This window comes from Schistocerca cancellata, chromosome 8, assembly GCF_023864275.1.
Source record: "Schistocerca cancellata isolate TAMUIC-IGC-003103 chromosome 8, iqSchCanc2.1, whole genome shotgun sequence".
Lineage (NCBI taxonomy): Eukaryota > Metazoa > Arthropoda > Insecta > Orthoptera > Acrididae > Schistocerca > Schistocerca cancellata.
The window spans coordinates 461,208,716-461,226,986 of NC_064633.1; the positions used below are offsets into that span (position 1 = coordinate 461,208,716).

General features: G+C 39.5%; 1 protein-coding gene across 3 annotated transcripts in view; it reads right to left on the minus strand.

Moving 5' to 3' along the window:
- The window catches only part of LOC126095246 (FHIP family protein AGAP011705), a 223,759-nt gene that overhangs the window by 18,725 nt on the left and 186,763 nt on the right, over positions 1 to 18,271 (minus strand). For all 3 annotated transcript variants that reach the window (XM_049909998.1, XM_049909999.1, XM_049909997.1), the window contains exons 11-12: positions 8,847 to 9,003; positions 7,285 to 7,435 (exon numbers count right to left, since the gene is read on the minus strand). In XM_049909998.1, coding sequence (XP_049765955.1) covers positions 7,285 to 7,435; positions 8,847 to 9,003 — 308 coding nt within the window. The remainder of the gene's footprint in view (positions 1 to 7,284; positions 7,436 to 8,846; positions 9,004 to 18,271) is intronic.

The following is an 18,271-nucleotide window of genomic DNA, read 5'->3' on the forward strand; positions in this document are numbered from 1 at the left end:
GTATGCATAATTTGTATTGTTTAGCATGTTGGATAGTGGGTTCAGAGCAAGGCAGAACCAGAAAGGACTTAATGAGTCTCCTTCCACGCGTAATCTGTGTTGGCTGCGATGTGATATTATTTGAATTTGTTTGGATATTAAGTGTGGTTTTCCAATTTTTCATTACTATGTTTAGGAACTGTATCAATTTAGGATCTACTTTGTATATTTCCAATATTTGTAGTAACCATGAGTGTGGTACACTATCAAAAGCTTTTTGGTAAGCAATGTATGCAAAGTGTAGTGACCTTTGCTTAGTTTTAGCTTGATATGTCACCTCTGTATCTATTATCAGTTGCTCTTTACATCCTCATGCTCCTATGCAACAGCCTTTTTGTTGTTCATTTACAATTTTGTTCTGTGTTGTATGTGTCATTAATTTCTGTGTAATGACTGAAGTTAATAATAATAATAATAATAATAATAATAATAATAATAATATTTAGTTTAGTAACCCCCTCACCAATGTGCAAATACAAAGAGTGAGATCCAAAAAGGGCACTTCTGATGGGACCACTGAAAATTTTGCTGGTCAGTCATATTAATTTCCATAGCAGCCAAATATGAGGCTGCCTAGTGGTCGAATCTTCCTTGGTTGCTGAAACCCACCTCGCTTCTACCAGTTCACTATGTGTTTGTAGTACTATGAACTAGCATTGTGTGGTTTCCACCACTGCTAGGTTCAACAGAAGTCTGATTATAATCCAACTTACTAAACAAGTGCACAATGTACTAGTAGTACTTGGACTTTGCAGGAACTCTCTCATATTAATTCTATTTTAGTTTACATCAAGTTCCACAAAGAACTATAACTGTTTGTTTTAATGGAATATTAGATAATTTTTTGTTGCAGAAGTTTATTTGTATTGATTAAATGTTTTGGTTCTAAAGTGATGATTACAATAGTTAGCTTGAAGCATTGCAACAAAGCACGGTGGGACTATCATACCTGCTCTTATACTCCTATACCTCTCCTAAAATTAATATAATTTTTTCCTTCTATGGTTTCATTTTGTTAAAAGCACATACAGAATACTTACAGTAAATAGCTAACATTTCATTCATGCTTTATTTCATTAAAATTTATTACTCACTGGATAGTTTTCAGACAGCGGAGAATAACAGCACATTTGACTTTTGGGCAAACATGACTTGCAGGCGAAGATGAAATTTTCATTGAGAATATAGCTGTTTATTTATAATCAAAACAATTCACTTAAGAGCTCACATTCTCCTCTTTCCAACAATCATTTTACTTTATCCAAAAACTTGGTATGTCAACAGGTTTTCATATTCAAACATTTTATGGTCTGGAAATTTCTGATCTTAAATAGTGATCATTTCCTAAATTCAGCACCATGCATTAGCAGCCCAGATTTTTCTGATTCCAAAAATGCCAACCATCACTAGAACATCTTGTTACACATGAATTGTATTTGCAGTTGTGAATACAAACAACCATCAGCTGTTTAAGGAAATAATGACAATGAAAACCTGTGCCAGACCGGTACTCAAACCCAGATTTCCCACTTTCCTTAACTGCTTTGGCTATTCATGCATGACCCAGGAGTTCTACGTCATTCTTCTTACCTTATCATAAATAATTTGTTATAAATTATTGAAGGTGTACAGCAACCAGGCACTTTAGGTTACTTTATTGCCCATTTTGAATTTTTCACAATATATTTGTTTTCGTATTTTGTGAATCAAAACATGGTGCACATTGTAAATTCATTTTGTGGCCAAAAGAAAATAGTTTACAGTGCAATCAACATAAGTGATTGTGAAATTATCTTTGAGAATATATTTCATTAGAAGAAAACTGCAAAAACAAATGTGCCAGAAGGACATTTCACAGGAAATCTATGTATCATCTGTTTTGATGAAAGCATGAAAGCCATGTGATGATGAATCATGAAAAATTCTAAACTGGTAACGCTAGTTTCTTAGTAACCTAAAACCAATTTGTGGCTGGTTGCTGTATAACATCAACAATTTATTTCTTACAGAAACCATGAACTCTGACCATGTCTTTACTTGACAAGATTACAATATCTTTTTACTTTATTAACTATTCAATTTGACTTTTTGGTGGGCTTTGTCATCCCCAAGTACATAAATTATCCACACAAAACATAACCTATAATTGTAGTCTCTGGCTGATGAGGCCACACTGCAAGCAGCTGTACGTAGTAGAAGACACAACTGGGTGGTGGGGGTAAGGAGGCGACTGGGAAGGGGAGGGGTTGGTTAGCAGGGTAGGAGTGGGGACAGTAAAGTGATGCTTGTGGGAGCATACAGAGATGAGGGGTAGAGAGGGTAGGTCAGGGCAGCTACGTGCAGTCCAGTCGGCAGGGAGGGAATAGCAGAAAAGGAGAGAGGTAAAAAGACTGTGGGTGCATTGGTGGAACAGAGGACTGTGTAGTGCTAGAATTGGAACAGGCAACAGGCTACATGGTAAGGAGAAAGACTAACAAAGGTTAAGGCCAGAAGGGTTATGGGGCTGTGGGATGTACTGCAGAGAGAGATCCCCCCTGCACAATTCAGAAATGCTGGTGTTGGTGGGAAGGATCCAAACGGCACAGGCTGTGAAGAAGCCACTGAAATGAAAAATGTTGTGTTGGGTGGTGTGCTCAGCAATGGGGTGATCCAGTTGTTTCTTGGCCACAGTTTGTCGGTGCCATTCAAGGGGACAGGCAGCTTGTTAGTTGTCATGTCCACATAGAATGCAGCACAGTGGTTGCAACTTAGCTTGTAGATCACATGATTGGTTTCACAAGTAGCCCTGCCTTTGAGGGAATAGGTGATGATTGTGACCGGACTAGAGTAGATGGTTGTGGTGGGAATATGTATGGAACAGGTCTTTCATCTAGGTCTATTACAGTGATATCGGCTTCGAGTCAAGGGGCTGGAAGCAGGGGTTGTGTAGGGATGGATAAGTAAATTGTGTACGTGCGGTGGGCTGGGAAAGACAGTGGGTAGGACAATTCTCATTTCAAGGCATGATGAGACGTAGTCGAAACCCTGGTGGAGAATGTGATTCAGTTGCTCCAGTCCCGGATGGCACTGAGTCACAAGAGCCATTGCATCTGTAGTGATAAGCAGTCCCTCTCAAAATACACAAGAGTATCACTGAGGCCTGCACAGACATAATTACTGTTCCAACATTGTACAGAAACAGAACCCTCATGCCTTATCTCTCCAGTCACCCACCACCTCCCAAAGTCCCAACATCTGGCCACAGAGGAGCCTTCCCCACGTGACTCAGAACACCCATGACTTGAGAAACTGAGTCACATTTTCTGCCAGGGTTTTGACTACCTCTAGTCGTGCCCTGAAACGAGGAATGTCCTACCCACCATCATTTCCATACCTCCCACAATGGTATTCAGTCACCCAATGAACCTACAGAATATCCTCGTCCATCCCTACACATATCCTGTTCCCATCCCCTTGTCTCATGGCCCATATCACTTTAATAGACCTAGATGCAAGACCTGTCCCATACAAGACCTATCTCATACATCCTCTCACACCACCTACTCCAGTCTGGTCACAAGCACCATCCCATCAAAGGCAGGGCTACTTGTGAAACTAGTGAAGCAGCAACCACTGTGCTGCATTTTATGTAGACATAACAACTAACAATCCGTCGGTCCGCAAAGAAGAAACAGCTGGACCACCCCATTCCTGACCACACCACCCAACACAACATTCTTCATTTCAGTGGCGGCTTCACAGCCTGTGACATCTGGATCCTTCCCACCAACACCAGCCTTTCTGAATTGTGCAAGTGGGAACTCTCCCTGCAATATACCCTATGTTCCCTTAACCTTCTTGGCTTCAAACTTCGCTAGTCATTATCCTTACTTATACTGCCTCTTCCCTGTTCCCATTCCAGCATTACACAGCCCTCTATTCCACCAATGCAACCACAGTCTTTTTACTTCTCTTTTTTTCCGCTAACCCCCCACCCCCCTCAATGCCCCGTCTAACCTTTCGATGGCCGAGCTGCCCTGCCCTCTCTCCACCTCGTCCCTGAACACTGGCAAAAGCAGCACTTCATGGTCCCCAACATCTACCCTGCTATCCCTCCCCCTCCCCACCCTAGCCTCCTCCTTTCCCCCCACCACCCAGATTCTTCTACCACCTAGCGTTGCTGCTTGCAGTCTGACTGCAACAGCCAGAGACTGTGGTCGTGTGTGTGTGTGTGTGCGCGCGTGTGTGTGTGTGTGTGTGTGTGTGTGTGTGTGTGTGTGTGTGTGTGTGTGTGTGTGTGTGTGTGTGTGTGTGTGTGTGTGTGTGCGCGCGCGCGCGCGTGCGCGCGCGCACACGCGTGTGTGTGTTCTATCTCTGACGAAGGTCTTATTGGTTGAAAGTTCATTTTCTGATAGTCTTATGATTTTTTTCATATTATGCTCATCTATAAATAGGAATGGCACTATTACATGATGTAAATTGGTTAGTTTGTGTTAAGTACCTAATTTGCAAACATGTATGTGTCGCCACCAGTCAGCTGGAGAACAGCTTCCACCACATAGTCCTTAGTGTTTCAGTGTTTGACACTGTGCCACAACAGGTTAATTGTGTGTCATTTGTGAAACACCACATTTTCATTTATTTATTTTTATCTTGGAGGCTTGGCATCAGTGAATGGATATTCTAGTGTAGTTTGCGGACTTTGACTTCGACATGCCAGACCAAGTTAATGCTGACCCAAACACCCACGCTCATGAGAAGATGTGTTTAACTGTGTCCAGATGCTACTGATCATTATTAAAATCAAAAAATAAAAGAAGGAGATCAATAATAAAATAATCTTGTGTCAGTTCATGATCAGCCCCATTTCAATGCACACAATTCATGATTAACTTAACATTTTTATATGTGGCAATAGAATGTTTGTTGCAAATATGCGTTAATTCATTTTATTTGTCGACTGTTAACATGTGGCATGATGAAACTTTTAATAATGGCCTATGGTCTTTTAGATTTGTGTAATGGGAGAGAAAAGTCTGAAAGGCAGAAATAATACTGAGACTTAAGCATCCATAACAAATACTAGGATGAAATGTTGCCATAAATGTGTCTTTGGTCATCCAAATTCACATCAACTTGAAACTATGACAGAATATTTTAATGACAGAAAAGATCTACAAGTTATCTAAAATATCAAAAAGTATAAAGATAATTGCAATTTCTGTAAGTAGCAAAATTTTAACCTCAGAGATTATTTCAAGTTGCTGTACTACAGTAATAGAGCATGTCTAATTCTCATAGCAATGCCAAACCAACAGCAAGAATCTTAGGCCCTATTAAGTAAAGTTTTTTTAACTGCAAGATATTAGAAGTTGTTATTTATTCTTTAAAGACTCTCTCAATGCACACCTGCACCAATCATCAATTCCACCCACTTAATAAAAGCACTTGTTTAGTAGTCTTTTTGTTGTGCCTGTATGTGGCTCAACACTTCCACTACACAATGAGTAAATATCTATCTTTTTCATAACACTGTCAAAATGTGAAAGTTATGTATTATTTGGCAATGGCACCAGACTGTGTAAAATGTGTATTCATTTGGCCCCTAACAGTTATGAACATTATTGTCTTAGCTTGTCACTAGAGAACTTAGTGACGTGCTGCCTATGGATGTAATTTATCTATCTGGCACAAATGTTTAGACTGTTACTTATGACAAAGCTGATCCTCTCACAGGGAACACTGATTTTAAAAAAGAAAATTGCCACTGTTGGTAGGTGAGCAAACTTACAGCACTATGCTGCGAGAAAATCAGCAAAGTACTACTTTGTTTTGAACTTAGTACAAAAGAACTGAAGCTGAAATATTCAATGCTAAACTACAAAATGAGTTCAAAAGATTTAAAAAATAAAAAACTTAGTTTTTGGATGAATGACAAATTTAAATCTACATGGCAAATTTTAAAGCACATTACATTTTGTTGCACTTGTAATCAAGCAATGGGAAACTGACCTGGAGCCCAGGATTGAAGATTCCTGAGATCAGTGAGTACACAGGAGTTAGCTGCCACTGAACAACAAGCATTACAATAATTCACTGCCCTTCTTCACCATTCCATGTGACTTCAGAACTGATTGTTCCCAAAGCAGGATTTGTAGAAAGTAGCTTGTAACATTTCTTTCCATCAATGAGCAGTTCAACTCCCATAAGAATCTCTAAGAACTCCCTGAGTCTGAGTCTTTCACAATATCCTGGCTTTTCCAGGAAATTCAATTTCCTTGTGAACTAATTTTCGAGGCACATCTCCACCCTGAGCTTGACATAAGGTAAACTATGTATCTCTACTGTGACTTACATAAAGCACAAGGTTGATTGTATTTTTAAAATTACTTTGTTAAGCAACTAATGGATATAACAGTCACTTAAGTGATCACTGCTGCTTGCCTGCCAGATGGCTCCACATACACATACCTACCCAACCTTGATAGTAGAAAATGCTCTGCATTTTTGTGTGCTGCCTAGTCCCCTCAAATGTGGACACACATTGGCACTAGTCAGAGCTGTGCATAGTCTGTGCACCAAAGCAGAAACAATGCATAAGACACAACAAACATTGCATAGGTTAGTACTATGAAACGCCCAACCATTTCCTATTGTCATGGAACCTGAAATTCCAAAAGTTAGGAATGCTTTTACCATTTCCATGTGTTTCTGCTGTTTGCTCTTGTTGTGCCTCCTAAAATTAAGTACTTGTCAGCCCACCTGCTTCTTCATCAATTTAAAACAAAAAATTACATGAGATCTTATTTTTATATAATTATGCAATAAAGTCATTTTGCAGTGACTCATTTTCTAGACTCCTTGAAAATGTTACGAGAAACCCCTCCCTTTTTTTTGTTACTGCATGAAATTGTATGCGAGTGCTTTTTGTGGAGAACATATCACCTAAAGCATATGTCAGGTGTAGTATAAAAGAACAGATATCTACTAGAATGAATCACAAACAGTTTTATAAAGGTCACTCATTCTGACACTGGTCTTGGAGGTGGCAAATATTACTGAAAGCTGGAGAAAATTTGCCATACAAATGATAGATCATATTGTATTCTCACACATTACAATCACCTTGATGCTGTATTTTCCACCAGTGGGAAACATAAGTGTCTTACTCAAAAGGGGCCTAAGTGAGGATTTACATAGACCCATGCAAGATGCCTCTTCCATGGCAGATAACCAATTCATAAGAGCAGAATTCAAATTACATACCCACACAGTGCCATCCAATGGTGTATCAATAACATCTGGTGCAAGGCCTGCCAAAGCCTGTTCCTGTGTTATTGCTGCCAATTCTTTCAGCCATTCATCTAACAACACTGCACACATGGCCGCTGAGCGTACTTCTCCAGTTTCCAGCCAACTGCAACAATACATATTCTTATAATATGCAAGCCCTCAAATTGTTCAATTAGTAGAATCAATTACTAAACTTAGACAACTTAAATGTAATAACATTGTATGACTCAGTATGTCTCTTATTAGATTATAAGTGTTGCAACAGCAATATGTTTGTGTGTATTCTTTAATGTTCTTTTGATAAGGTAGATGCACACCATATTAGAAGTTCTAAATTAAAAAAAAAAAAAAAGTAAATGAATACATATAGCTCTAATATGATCTTTTCATTTCAAGTAAGTAGTGTGTTTAGTGTTGCAAAATAATGTGTATATAGTGTGTGAAGTGACAGAGTGAGAAATGAATGCACATTGAAGCATTAACCATTTACATTATTAAAAAACTTATTTGTAAAAGAGTACTGAACATTAGGGCTAAACCAAATGAGGCAGCAGAGTTTGAGAGTGGACTTCTATTTGGGCAGGTGGAGGCACCAATCTTCCTATAGCCAGCCTTATTTAGGTTTTCCATGGTTTCCTTACATTACTTCAGGCAAATGCAGAGATGGTTCTTACTATAAGGTTGCAGCCAACTACCAGTGCCATCCTTATCATAGTATACTACTTTTTACAGAACAGTTTCTTTGATGCAATGTCAGTAATAAATACTGAAACTTTATTGTAATTTACCAACAGAAAAATACTTTTAGTATCGTAAACAACCTCCACTTCTCTCCTGATCTAACTTCATTAGACAACAGATATGTACACCACTAATTCACCATTTTGATTCACAGATGAGAAAAAAAATTGTGTCAGAAGTAGCATATGTAACATGATTATCTACCACATGAAAATTGTATGTGAATAATATTTGCAAAGAATGTACCCATCATTATTGAAAATGCATGTTAGGTACAGTATACATGAAAGGATATAGCTACTAGAAAGCGTAAGATACACAGTTTGTCTGAAGGTCATTTATTCTGACATTAGTCTTGGAGGTGGCAAACAGTATTAAAATCTGGAAAATACTTGCAGGACAGACAGTAGATCACACTGTCACAAAACACCATCCTCTTGATTCCATATTTTCCACCAGTGTGAAAACTAGTATGTATCTTACTCGTGAGGTGCCTAAGACAGAATTTCTGCAGATTTATGCAAGATGACTATTGTGCAACAGATAACCAGTTCATGGACTCACAAAATAAAAAGAAGTGTGACATTTGGAACTGTGCATATGTTTTAGTGTTTTCTTAAATAGATTTACATGTAATACACAGAATTGTTCAATTAAGAAGTAGTGTAGGACAAGAGCATTTTCAACAAGTCCATTTCCAAAACCTTATAAATCCCTGCTTTTGTCTTCTCCGACCCTGTGCTTCCAAAACTACAACTGACATGCATTACAACTGACTAACAATTAACAAATACCTGTTACGAGGGCTTGAACGCTGACTGCTATTATTCATAGGGCGCCCATCTGGTGTCTCTGAGATCTGGTTACTTAGGCTATGTACAGGGACTGAAACACCAGCTCGACGGAATACTGATGATAATGTAGATGTGAAGCTTCGCCTTTTGCTCTCTCCTGAAACAGAAGTATTGCACAACTGTGGTCTTTTTTTTCTTTTTTTTACACGTCAAACACACATGATCATTAATTTAATATATACAGACAGCAGTGCAAGATTTTGTTCCCTGGTTCATAATGTAATTGTGTGTTAAAAGACATGTTAAGTCAATGAGTGTTGTAGATGATGTTCAAGCTGAATGTCCAAAAAGTGTGATAAGAGAGAAAAATGAGTCTACAATACATGAAATTTACACGTAAAGTGAACTAAAGTAACTGAAAGAGCAGTATATATGAATACATGTTTTGTGCTATTATATGTCATGGGATACATAAAAAGAAAATTTCTGAACATTAAATGCTTCAATACATTACAACATAGAAAACGTGCTGTTCAAATGTGTCTCAATCAGTAGATTTGGCTACAAGTTCCCTGATATGATCCTAGGTGCACTATTTTGAAACCAAATTTAAACAAGGGAACATTACTCTGATCCAATATTTGGAACAAACCATATTTTTTGTTATATTTTACTTATAAGAATCTTCTTACCTAAACGAGGTCAAAATATTTCAAAACTAAAAGATATGATTACCACTGTCCACCTACAAGTCATTCCAACCAATTTTGGCATAACTTTGAACTATTTTGGGTTAAGAGGGTGTATCTATCAGGGCCAACACCTGAATGGGGTAGGGCGTGGGGGGAGAGCAAAAACAATTTAGTAAATCTCTTAGCATAAAGGGTGCATCAGGAAACAAATGAAAATTCTTGTGGCTATTGGAGGCCTGGTTCATCAGACTGTTAGAGATGTTAAAGGAGGATGGGGAGGAGGAAAGAGGGGCATAAACCAATTTGTTAGTTTGACTGGAAAAAATCAAGAACCAGAAACAAAGTTATATCTTAGCCGATTATTCGTTTAGATATAAGAAGGATGAAGAACATATCATATTCAGGAAAATGAATGTAAACATAAAATAAGCATATTTTGTATAGATAAGGCTGTACAGACACGACCAAATACTGGAAAAAGGAATGCTTACAGATGATACAAACTTACGGTACCCACTGAGTATCTGGGAAATTATCATCAAAAATTTTGATTCCTTATTGTGCTGTCTGTCATGCAGAGAAAATGAAAATTAATTTGTGGAGATTTCTATGCTAGCTTGTTTTAGGAACGAGGCAGAAAAAATGATCGCAATGTGCTACTAACCACTTACGATTTAGTATGAGTCATAAATTTCCCTAACTGAGAACAATGGAATAGTAATACCCAAAGATATAATCTTTTCATACAATGAGTGGAGATTAAACAACATATGCCTGCACTGTGGTCACTGCGTTCTCCGATAATGACACATGTATCCTTGCAGGTAGCTAAATGTGATCTTGGAGATGTGGTCTGCCTATGCAACTAAATGAAAAGCTGTTTCTTTTGGGCAGCAACCATTTTGGTTCTTTTTATTTGTGAAACATTTTCTGCACCTTGAAATATGTTTGTCTTATGTATATAATTTCTGCATTACATAATGATTACAGATAAGCTACTACACTGCAGTTTTTTATTATTCTCTTGTTGTTAAATGAGAAACAACTTTTTGAAGAGCAAGTTTCATAGGGTTAAATTATTATTTGGATCTACTTATGATTTTGTGATCTTATTAAACCATATGTGTTGTCCTGGAGTTCTATCCAGATGGCCTATGTACAGGAGGATGTCAGATTTTTTGCACCTTTTTAACACATTTCTATTGAACACTTATCTTTCACAGTTCCCTGTATGTTGTTCGTGTGTGTGTTTACTATATCTAGTATTTCCAACTGTCACTGTGTGTTGTTTTGTTCATCTTTAGTTTTTGTTGTGGTGTTAGTTTGATATTTATGTTTCTTTGTTAGGAGTGTCCATGTGTTTGGGAGATTAAGCTGTTATTTAATCTAGATATGTTCTGCATCTCAGTTATTGTTTCAGTAGCTAAGATAATCAGTGAATTGTAACTTATTTTGATTTAGTCATTTAAATTTTCTTGTTCAGTGCAAGGATTCTTTATTAGTGGAAATTTTGACGTAACATTAGGGGTTTTCTGCTGTAGTTGCTCATGACAATAATTTTTATATCCTGTTCCATGTTAGATGGTCATGTCCATGCTTTATTAGGTGTAAAAAAAAAAGGGCTATTTTAATACTTCCAGCCTCTTATGTGTTGTTTGTATCTAGTTTTGAAATTTCTGCCTGCACGTTCCCAGATACAGCAATTTGTGATCTTGACATTTTAACTAATATATAGTAGCTCTTCAAGAACTGCTTGTTTTTCTTTTCTTTTCTTTTTTTCTCATTGGTGTTCGTAAATGTGATAGGAGTGTGATTCTTGTTTTATACTTTACAAGTTACCCTTCTTTTCTTTAGTGTATTTGCTATTCTGTTTTTTATTTGTGTTTGTGTGATAAAGTGCAACATTTCTTCTTGTTAGTCATGTCATGAGTGTTCCCCTTCTGTGTGTTTGTGTGTGTACTGTTGTGTCTGTTTGTGTTTAGTGGTGCTTGTGTCCTCTGCTTACTTTCATTTTTCTTGGGCTATTTTTATTTTTTTTTTTTTATTTTGGGGTTGAGTTTATGTATTCTGTTGACATTTATCCATTGTTTTTGGCTATGAGCTGTATTGTTTACAACTCTTTTTCATAATTTTCTCTGCTGAGTGGGATTTTATCTAGCCTGTGTATGCTGTGCTGAGACCAACTAGTTTGCAGTTTTGTGGGTGGTTTGATGTGGTTTGTGTAGTTGTGTCAGCTGCTGTTTGCTTTCTGTGAATGTCAAATTTGTGCTTATTGCGATCTTTCTTTCTTGTTATATCCATCACTATTTTATACACCATCCTGGTGTCCACAGGCCAACTATCATACATTGGTCAACTAAGTACCAGTCCAGGACGACACATATGGATTAATATGATCACAAAATCACATGTAGAATCAAACAGAAATTTAATGTTATGAAGTTTGTGCTCCAAAATGTTTTTTCTCACCAAACAATAAGAGAAGAGCAAAATATTGTAATATAGTTACATACCCGTAATCATTATCCGGCACTACTTCACCTTTTCTACTTTGAAACATACCACTTCTTCAGATATGCATTTTAGAACCCATGTTTACTAGACCTTTTTGTTTCGAATGATCGAGGCTGTCAAACTCCTGAATATCGTCCATTCCTATAGTGACACCTAATCTAATGTCCGCCCCCCATAGCTAAGTGGTCAGCGCGACAGAATGTCAATCCTAAAAGCCCAGGTTCAATTCCCGGCTGGGTCGGAGATTTTCTCCGCTCAGGGACTGGGTGTTGTGTTGTCCTAATCATCATCATTTCATCCCCATCGACGTGCAAGTCACAGAAGTGGCATCAAATCGAAAGACTTGCACCCGGCGAATGGTCTACCCAACGGGAGGCCCTAGTCACACGACATTTACATTTACGTAATCTAATGCAAATATTATTTACATAAAATAAACACGGACATTGTGGTGACAAAAGTCATTGGATAGTGATACACACATATACAAATGGAGGTAGTATCACATATACAAGGTATAAAAGAGCAGTGCATTGGTGGAGCTGTCATCTGTACTCAGATGATTCATATGAAAATATTTCCAACATGAATATGGTTGCAAGATAGGAATTAACAGACTTTAAACGCAGAATGGTAGTTCGAGCTAAATGAGATTAGCAAATTTTGTGTAGGGTTGTCAGTGCTAACACACAAGCAGCACTGCGTGAAATAACTACAGAAATCAATGTGGGACATACTATAAGATTATGAATATAATAGAGGGAAACATTCCACGTGGGAAAAATATATCTAAAAAGAAAGATGATGAGACTTACCAAACAAAAGTGCTGGCAGGTCGATAGACACACAAACAAACACAAACATACACACAAAATTCTAGCTTTCGCAACCAACGGTTGCCTCGTCAGGAAAGAGGGAAGGAGAGGGAAAGACAAAAGGATTTGGGTTTTAAGGGAGAGGGTAAGGAGTCATTCCAATCCCGGGAGCGGAAAGACTTACCTTAGGGGGGAAAAAAGGACAGGTATACACTCGCACACACACACATATCCATCCGCATATACACAGACACAAGCAGACATTTGTAAAGGCAAAGAGTTTGGGCAGAGATGTCAGTCGGGGTGGAAGTACAGAGGCAAAGATGATGTTGAAAGACAGGTGAGGTATGAACGGCGGCAAATTGAAATGAGAAATTAGCGGAGATTGAGGCCTGGCGGATAGCGAGAAGAGAGGATATGCTGAAGGGCAAGTTCCCATCTCTGGAGTTCTGACAGGTTGGTGTTAGTGGGAAGTATCCAGATAACCCGGACGGTGTAACACTGTGCCAAGATGTGCTGGCCGTGCACCAAGGCATGTTTAGCCACAGGGTGATCCTCATTACTAACAAACACTGTCTGCGAATGGACAGTTTGTTGCTGGTCATTCCCACATAGAACGCTTCACAGTGTAGGCAGGTCAGTTGGTAAATCACGTGGGTGCTTTCACACGTGGCTCTGCCTTTGATCGTGTACACCTTCCGGGTTACAGGACTGGAATAGGTGGTGGTGGGAGGGTGCATGGGACAGGTTTTACACTGGGGGCGGTTACAGGGGTAGGAGCCAGAGGGTAGGGAAGGTGGTTTGGGGATTTCATAGGGATGAACTAAGAGGTTACGAAGGTTAGGTGGACGGCGGAAAGACACTCTTGGTGGAGTGGGGAGGATTTCATGAAGGATGGATCTCATTTCAGGGCAGGATTTGAGGAAGTCGTATCCCTGCTGGAGAGCCACATTCAGAATCTGATCCAGTCCCGGAAAGTATCCTGTCACAAGTGGGGCACTTTTGGGGTTCTTCTGTGGAAGGTTCCGGGTTTGAGGAGATGAGGAAGTGGTTCTGGTTATTTGCTTCTGTACCAGGTCGGGAGGGTAGTTACGGGATGCAAAAGCTGTTTTCAGGTTGTTGGTGTAATGGTTCAAGGATTCCGGACTGGAGCAGATTCGTTTGCCACGAAGACCTAGGCTGTAGGGAAGGGACCGTTTGATGTGGAATGGGTGGCAGCTGTCATAATGGAGGTACTGTTGCTTGTTGGTGGGTTTGATGTGGACGGACGTGTGAAGCTGGCCATTGGACAGGTGAAGGTCAACGTCAAGGAAAGTGGCATGGGATTTAGAGTAGGACCAGGTGAATCTGATGGAACCAAAGGAGTTGAGGTTGGAGAGGAAATTCTGGAGTTCTTCTTCACTGTGAGTCCAGATCATGAAAATGTCATCAATAAATCTGTACTAAACTTTGGGTTGGCAGGCCTGGGTAACCAAGAAGGCTTCCTCTAAGCGACCCATGAATAGGTTGGCGTACGAGGGGGCCATCCTGGTACCCATGGCTGTTCCCTTTAATTTTTGGTATGTCTGGCCTTCAAAAGTGAAGAAGTTGTGGGTCAGGATGAAGCTGGCTAAGGTAATGAGGAAAGAGGTTTTAGGTAGGGCGGCAGGTGATCGGCGTGAAAGGAAGTGCTCCATCGCAGCGAGGCCCTGGACATGCGGAATATTTGTGTATAAGGAAGTGGCATCAATGGTTACAAGGATGGTTTCCGGGGGTAACAGACTGGGTAGGGATTCCAGGCGTTCGAGAAAGTGGTTGGTGTCTTTGATGAAGGATGGGAGACTGCATGTAATGGGTTGAAGGTGTTGATCTACATAGGCAGAGATGCGTTCTGTGGGGGCTTGGTAACCAGCTACAATGGGACGGCCGGGATGATTGGGTTTGTGAATTTTGGGAAGAAGGTAGAAGGTAGGCGTGCGGGGTGTTGGTGGGGTCAGGAGGTTGATGGAGTCAGGTGAAAAGTTTTGTAGGGGGGCTAAGGTTCTGAGGATTCCTTGAAGCTCCGCCTGGACATCACGAATGGGATTACCTTGGCAAACTTTGTAAGTAGTGTTGTCTGAAAGCTGATGCAGTCCCTCAGCCACATACTCCCGACGATCAAGTACCACAGTCGTGGAACCCTTGTCCGCCGGAAGAATGACGATGGATTGGTCAGCCTTCAGATCACAGATAGCCTGGGCTTCAGCAGTGGTGATGTTGGGAGTAGGATTAAGGTTTTTTAAGAAGGATTGAGAGGCAAGGCTGGAAGTCAGAAATTCCTGGAAGGTTAGGAGAGAGTGATTTTGAGGAAGAGGAGGTGGGTCCCGCTGTGACGGAGGACGGAACTGTTCCAGGCATGGTTCAATTTGGATAGTGTCTTGGGGAGTTGGATCATTAGGAGTAGGATTATGATCATTTTTCTTCGTGGCAAAGTGATATTTTCAGCAGAGAGTACGGGTGTAGGACAGTAAATCTTTGACGAGGGCTGTTTGGTTAAATCTGGGAGTGGGGCTGAAGGTGAGGCCTTTGGATAGGACAGAGGTTTCGGATTGGGAGAGAGGTTTGGAGGAAAGGTTAACTACTGAATTGGGGTATTGTGGTTCCAGATTGTGTTGATTGGAATTTTGAGGTTTTGGAGGGAGTGGAGCTGGAAGTGGGAGATTGAGTAGATGGGAGAGACTGGGTTTGTGTGCAATGAGAGGAGGTTGAGGTTTGCTGGAAAGGTTGTGAAGGGTGAGTGAGTTGCCTTTCCGGAGGTGGGAAACCAGGAGATTGGATAGTTTTTTAAGGTGGAGGGTGGCATGCTGTTCTAATTTGCGGTTGGCCTGTAGGAGGATGCTCTGAACAACCAGTGTGGATGTGGGAGAGGAAAGATTGAGGACTTTTATTAAGGATAGGAGTTGATGGGTGTGTTGATTGGCTGAGTGGATGTGTAGGTGAAGGATTAGGTGGGTGAGGGCAATGGATTGTTCGGTTTCGAACTGGTATAGGGACTGATGGAAAGAAGGGTTGCAGCCAGAGATGGGAACTTTAAGTGTGAGGCCTTTGGGGGTGATGCCAAATGTCAGACAAGCCTGAGAAAATAAAATATGGGAGTGTAATCTGGCTAGGGCGAAGGCATGTTTGCGGAGGGAATGTAAATAAAACTTAATGGGGTCATTGTGGAGGTGTTGTGAGGGTGACATGGTACTAGAAGGTGGAAAGTGGAACACGAGGCTGAAATGAAAATGAAAATAAATATAAAAATATATGGGGAGAGATAAAGATAAAACTAGAAAGCAAATGGAGATCTGGTGTGAAAAAAGGCGAAAAAGGGTTGGTTAGAGCTGGGCTATGTTGATCCTGAGGTGAACTTGTGTAGGTAGATAATTAATTCGCATGCTACCTAGAGCAAGTGCAGGAAGTCAGTCACACAGTCTGTAGCAAGCAGTCATTGAGGCAACACCTTTGTGGAGCAGGAGAAGCTTTGCCAGCAAATTTGCAAAAATTTCTAATTTCAATTTGCCGCCGCTCATACCTCACCTGTCTCTCAACATCATCTTTGCCTCTGTACTTCCGCCCCGAATGACATCTCTGCCCAAACTCTTTGCCTTTACAAATGTCTGCTTGTGTCTGTGTATATGCGGATGGATATGTGTGTGTGTGTGTGTGTGTGTGTGTGTGTGTGTGTGTGTGTGTGTGCGCGCGCGCGAGTGTATACCTGTCCTTTTTTCCCACCTAAGGTAAGTCTTTCCGCCCGTTGGTTGCGAAAGCTAGAATTTTTTGTGTATGTTTGTGTTTGTTTGTGTGTCTATCGACCTGCCAGCGCTTTTGTTTGGAAGGCTCATCATCTTTTAGATATATACTATAAGATTATATGTTTATGTTTCATTTAAATTTTTATAATTTGTTTTGCTTTAAAATTTTTGCATATTGGTACTATATTTTCTGTAGATGTAAAATTAAGTGTGCTATACTGGATTTTTAAGTTCTTTGCATTGTATGTGAATAATTTATGTAAAATACTATGTAAATTGTTTATTATGTTAAACAAGTTTCTGATGACATTTTGTATTTAAAAATATTTGTGTATATAAATTGTTCATACTGATATAAATTTGACAATTTAAGAAATGGTCATGCTTAGGAACAATGTAATAAATAATTGTTGTACAAGCCAGTGCACTTTTGTTCAAAACAAAAGTGGGTCTGAGGAGTGGAAAAGGTGGCAAGGGTGAATTCGCATGCTACCTAGAGCAAGTGCAGGAAGTCAGTCACACAGTCTGTAGCAAGCAGTCATTGAGGCAACACCTTTGTGGAGCAGGAGAAGCTTTGCCAGCAAATTTGCAAAAAAATGCCTCGGTTGGAGATCGCAAACGACTTACAGCATAGCAGCAAGTTGCTGGTTCACCCTGTTATTTCATCCTAATCATACGTTTATATACGGTTCCTTCCTGGTGTTTGATTAATCCAAGTATCCTGTTTTACACACTCATGAACTGCCAAGTTAATATAGTTTGCTTACATAAAATTCAATCAGAGTGAAGCCAAGTTACTAGAATCTGTTATATGACTAAATGGAATTAGTTTAAAGAGTAATAGCTTTTGAAAGTAAATTCCACTAAGAAAGAGTTTTTCTTGAAGTGAAATGTTCAGTATAAGAAGTGTGTATTTTAGTATTTAAGTTATTTTGCTTCCTTGAAGTTATCTACAGGGCTTTTTCTCTTTTAAAAACTTTGTGTATAAGGGTGTAGTCCAACATTGTTTAAGTGGATTAATTTTTATTTGAAGAACCGTATTAAACAATAGCAAGAAAGTAGGCAAAATTCATACTTCCGCTTTTCCAATACTTCAATGTTTCATTGCCTGGATAGGCTTGGGACCATTAGTACATGTTTTAAACCACTAAATGCACTTGGAACTGAGTTATCCTAGCTTCAGTATAATATTATTCACACTGCGTTTCTATCTAATTGCTGGGTAAGATCTTAGGAAAAGAAGTGAATAGTCAGATTTACTTATCCATTAGACACAACATACAGTCAAATCCTGTAAAAATGGTAATTATTGATTAGCTTCTCCTATTAACAGGACTGCCTCCCCATAGTGTACTTTATTTGGAAACAACCTAATTTTTAGAAAGGGGGTTATACATGGCTTTTCTTGTGAGAGGACTATTTGTTCTTTTGGTGTATAGTATACGTGGCAACATAGAAACAGGGTTTTCTGTTATTTAGGTAAAAGCATACTAAAGTACAATAGTAGGGTTAGGGTTACAGTACGACAAATGTATCAGAAGATACAGTGCAGTGAAATTTGGCGTTAATGGGCTATGGCAGCAGACAACAGATATGAGTGTCTAAGTAATAGCACGACATCACCTGCAGGGGACATGATCGGGAGTTCA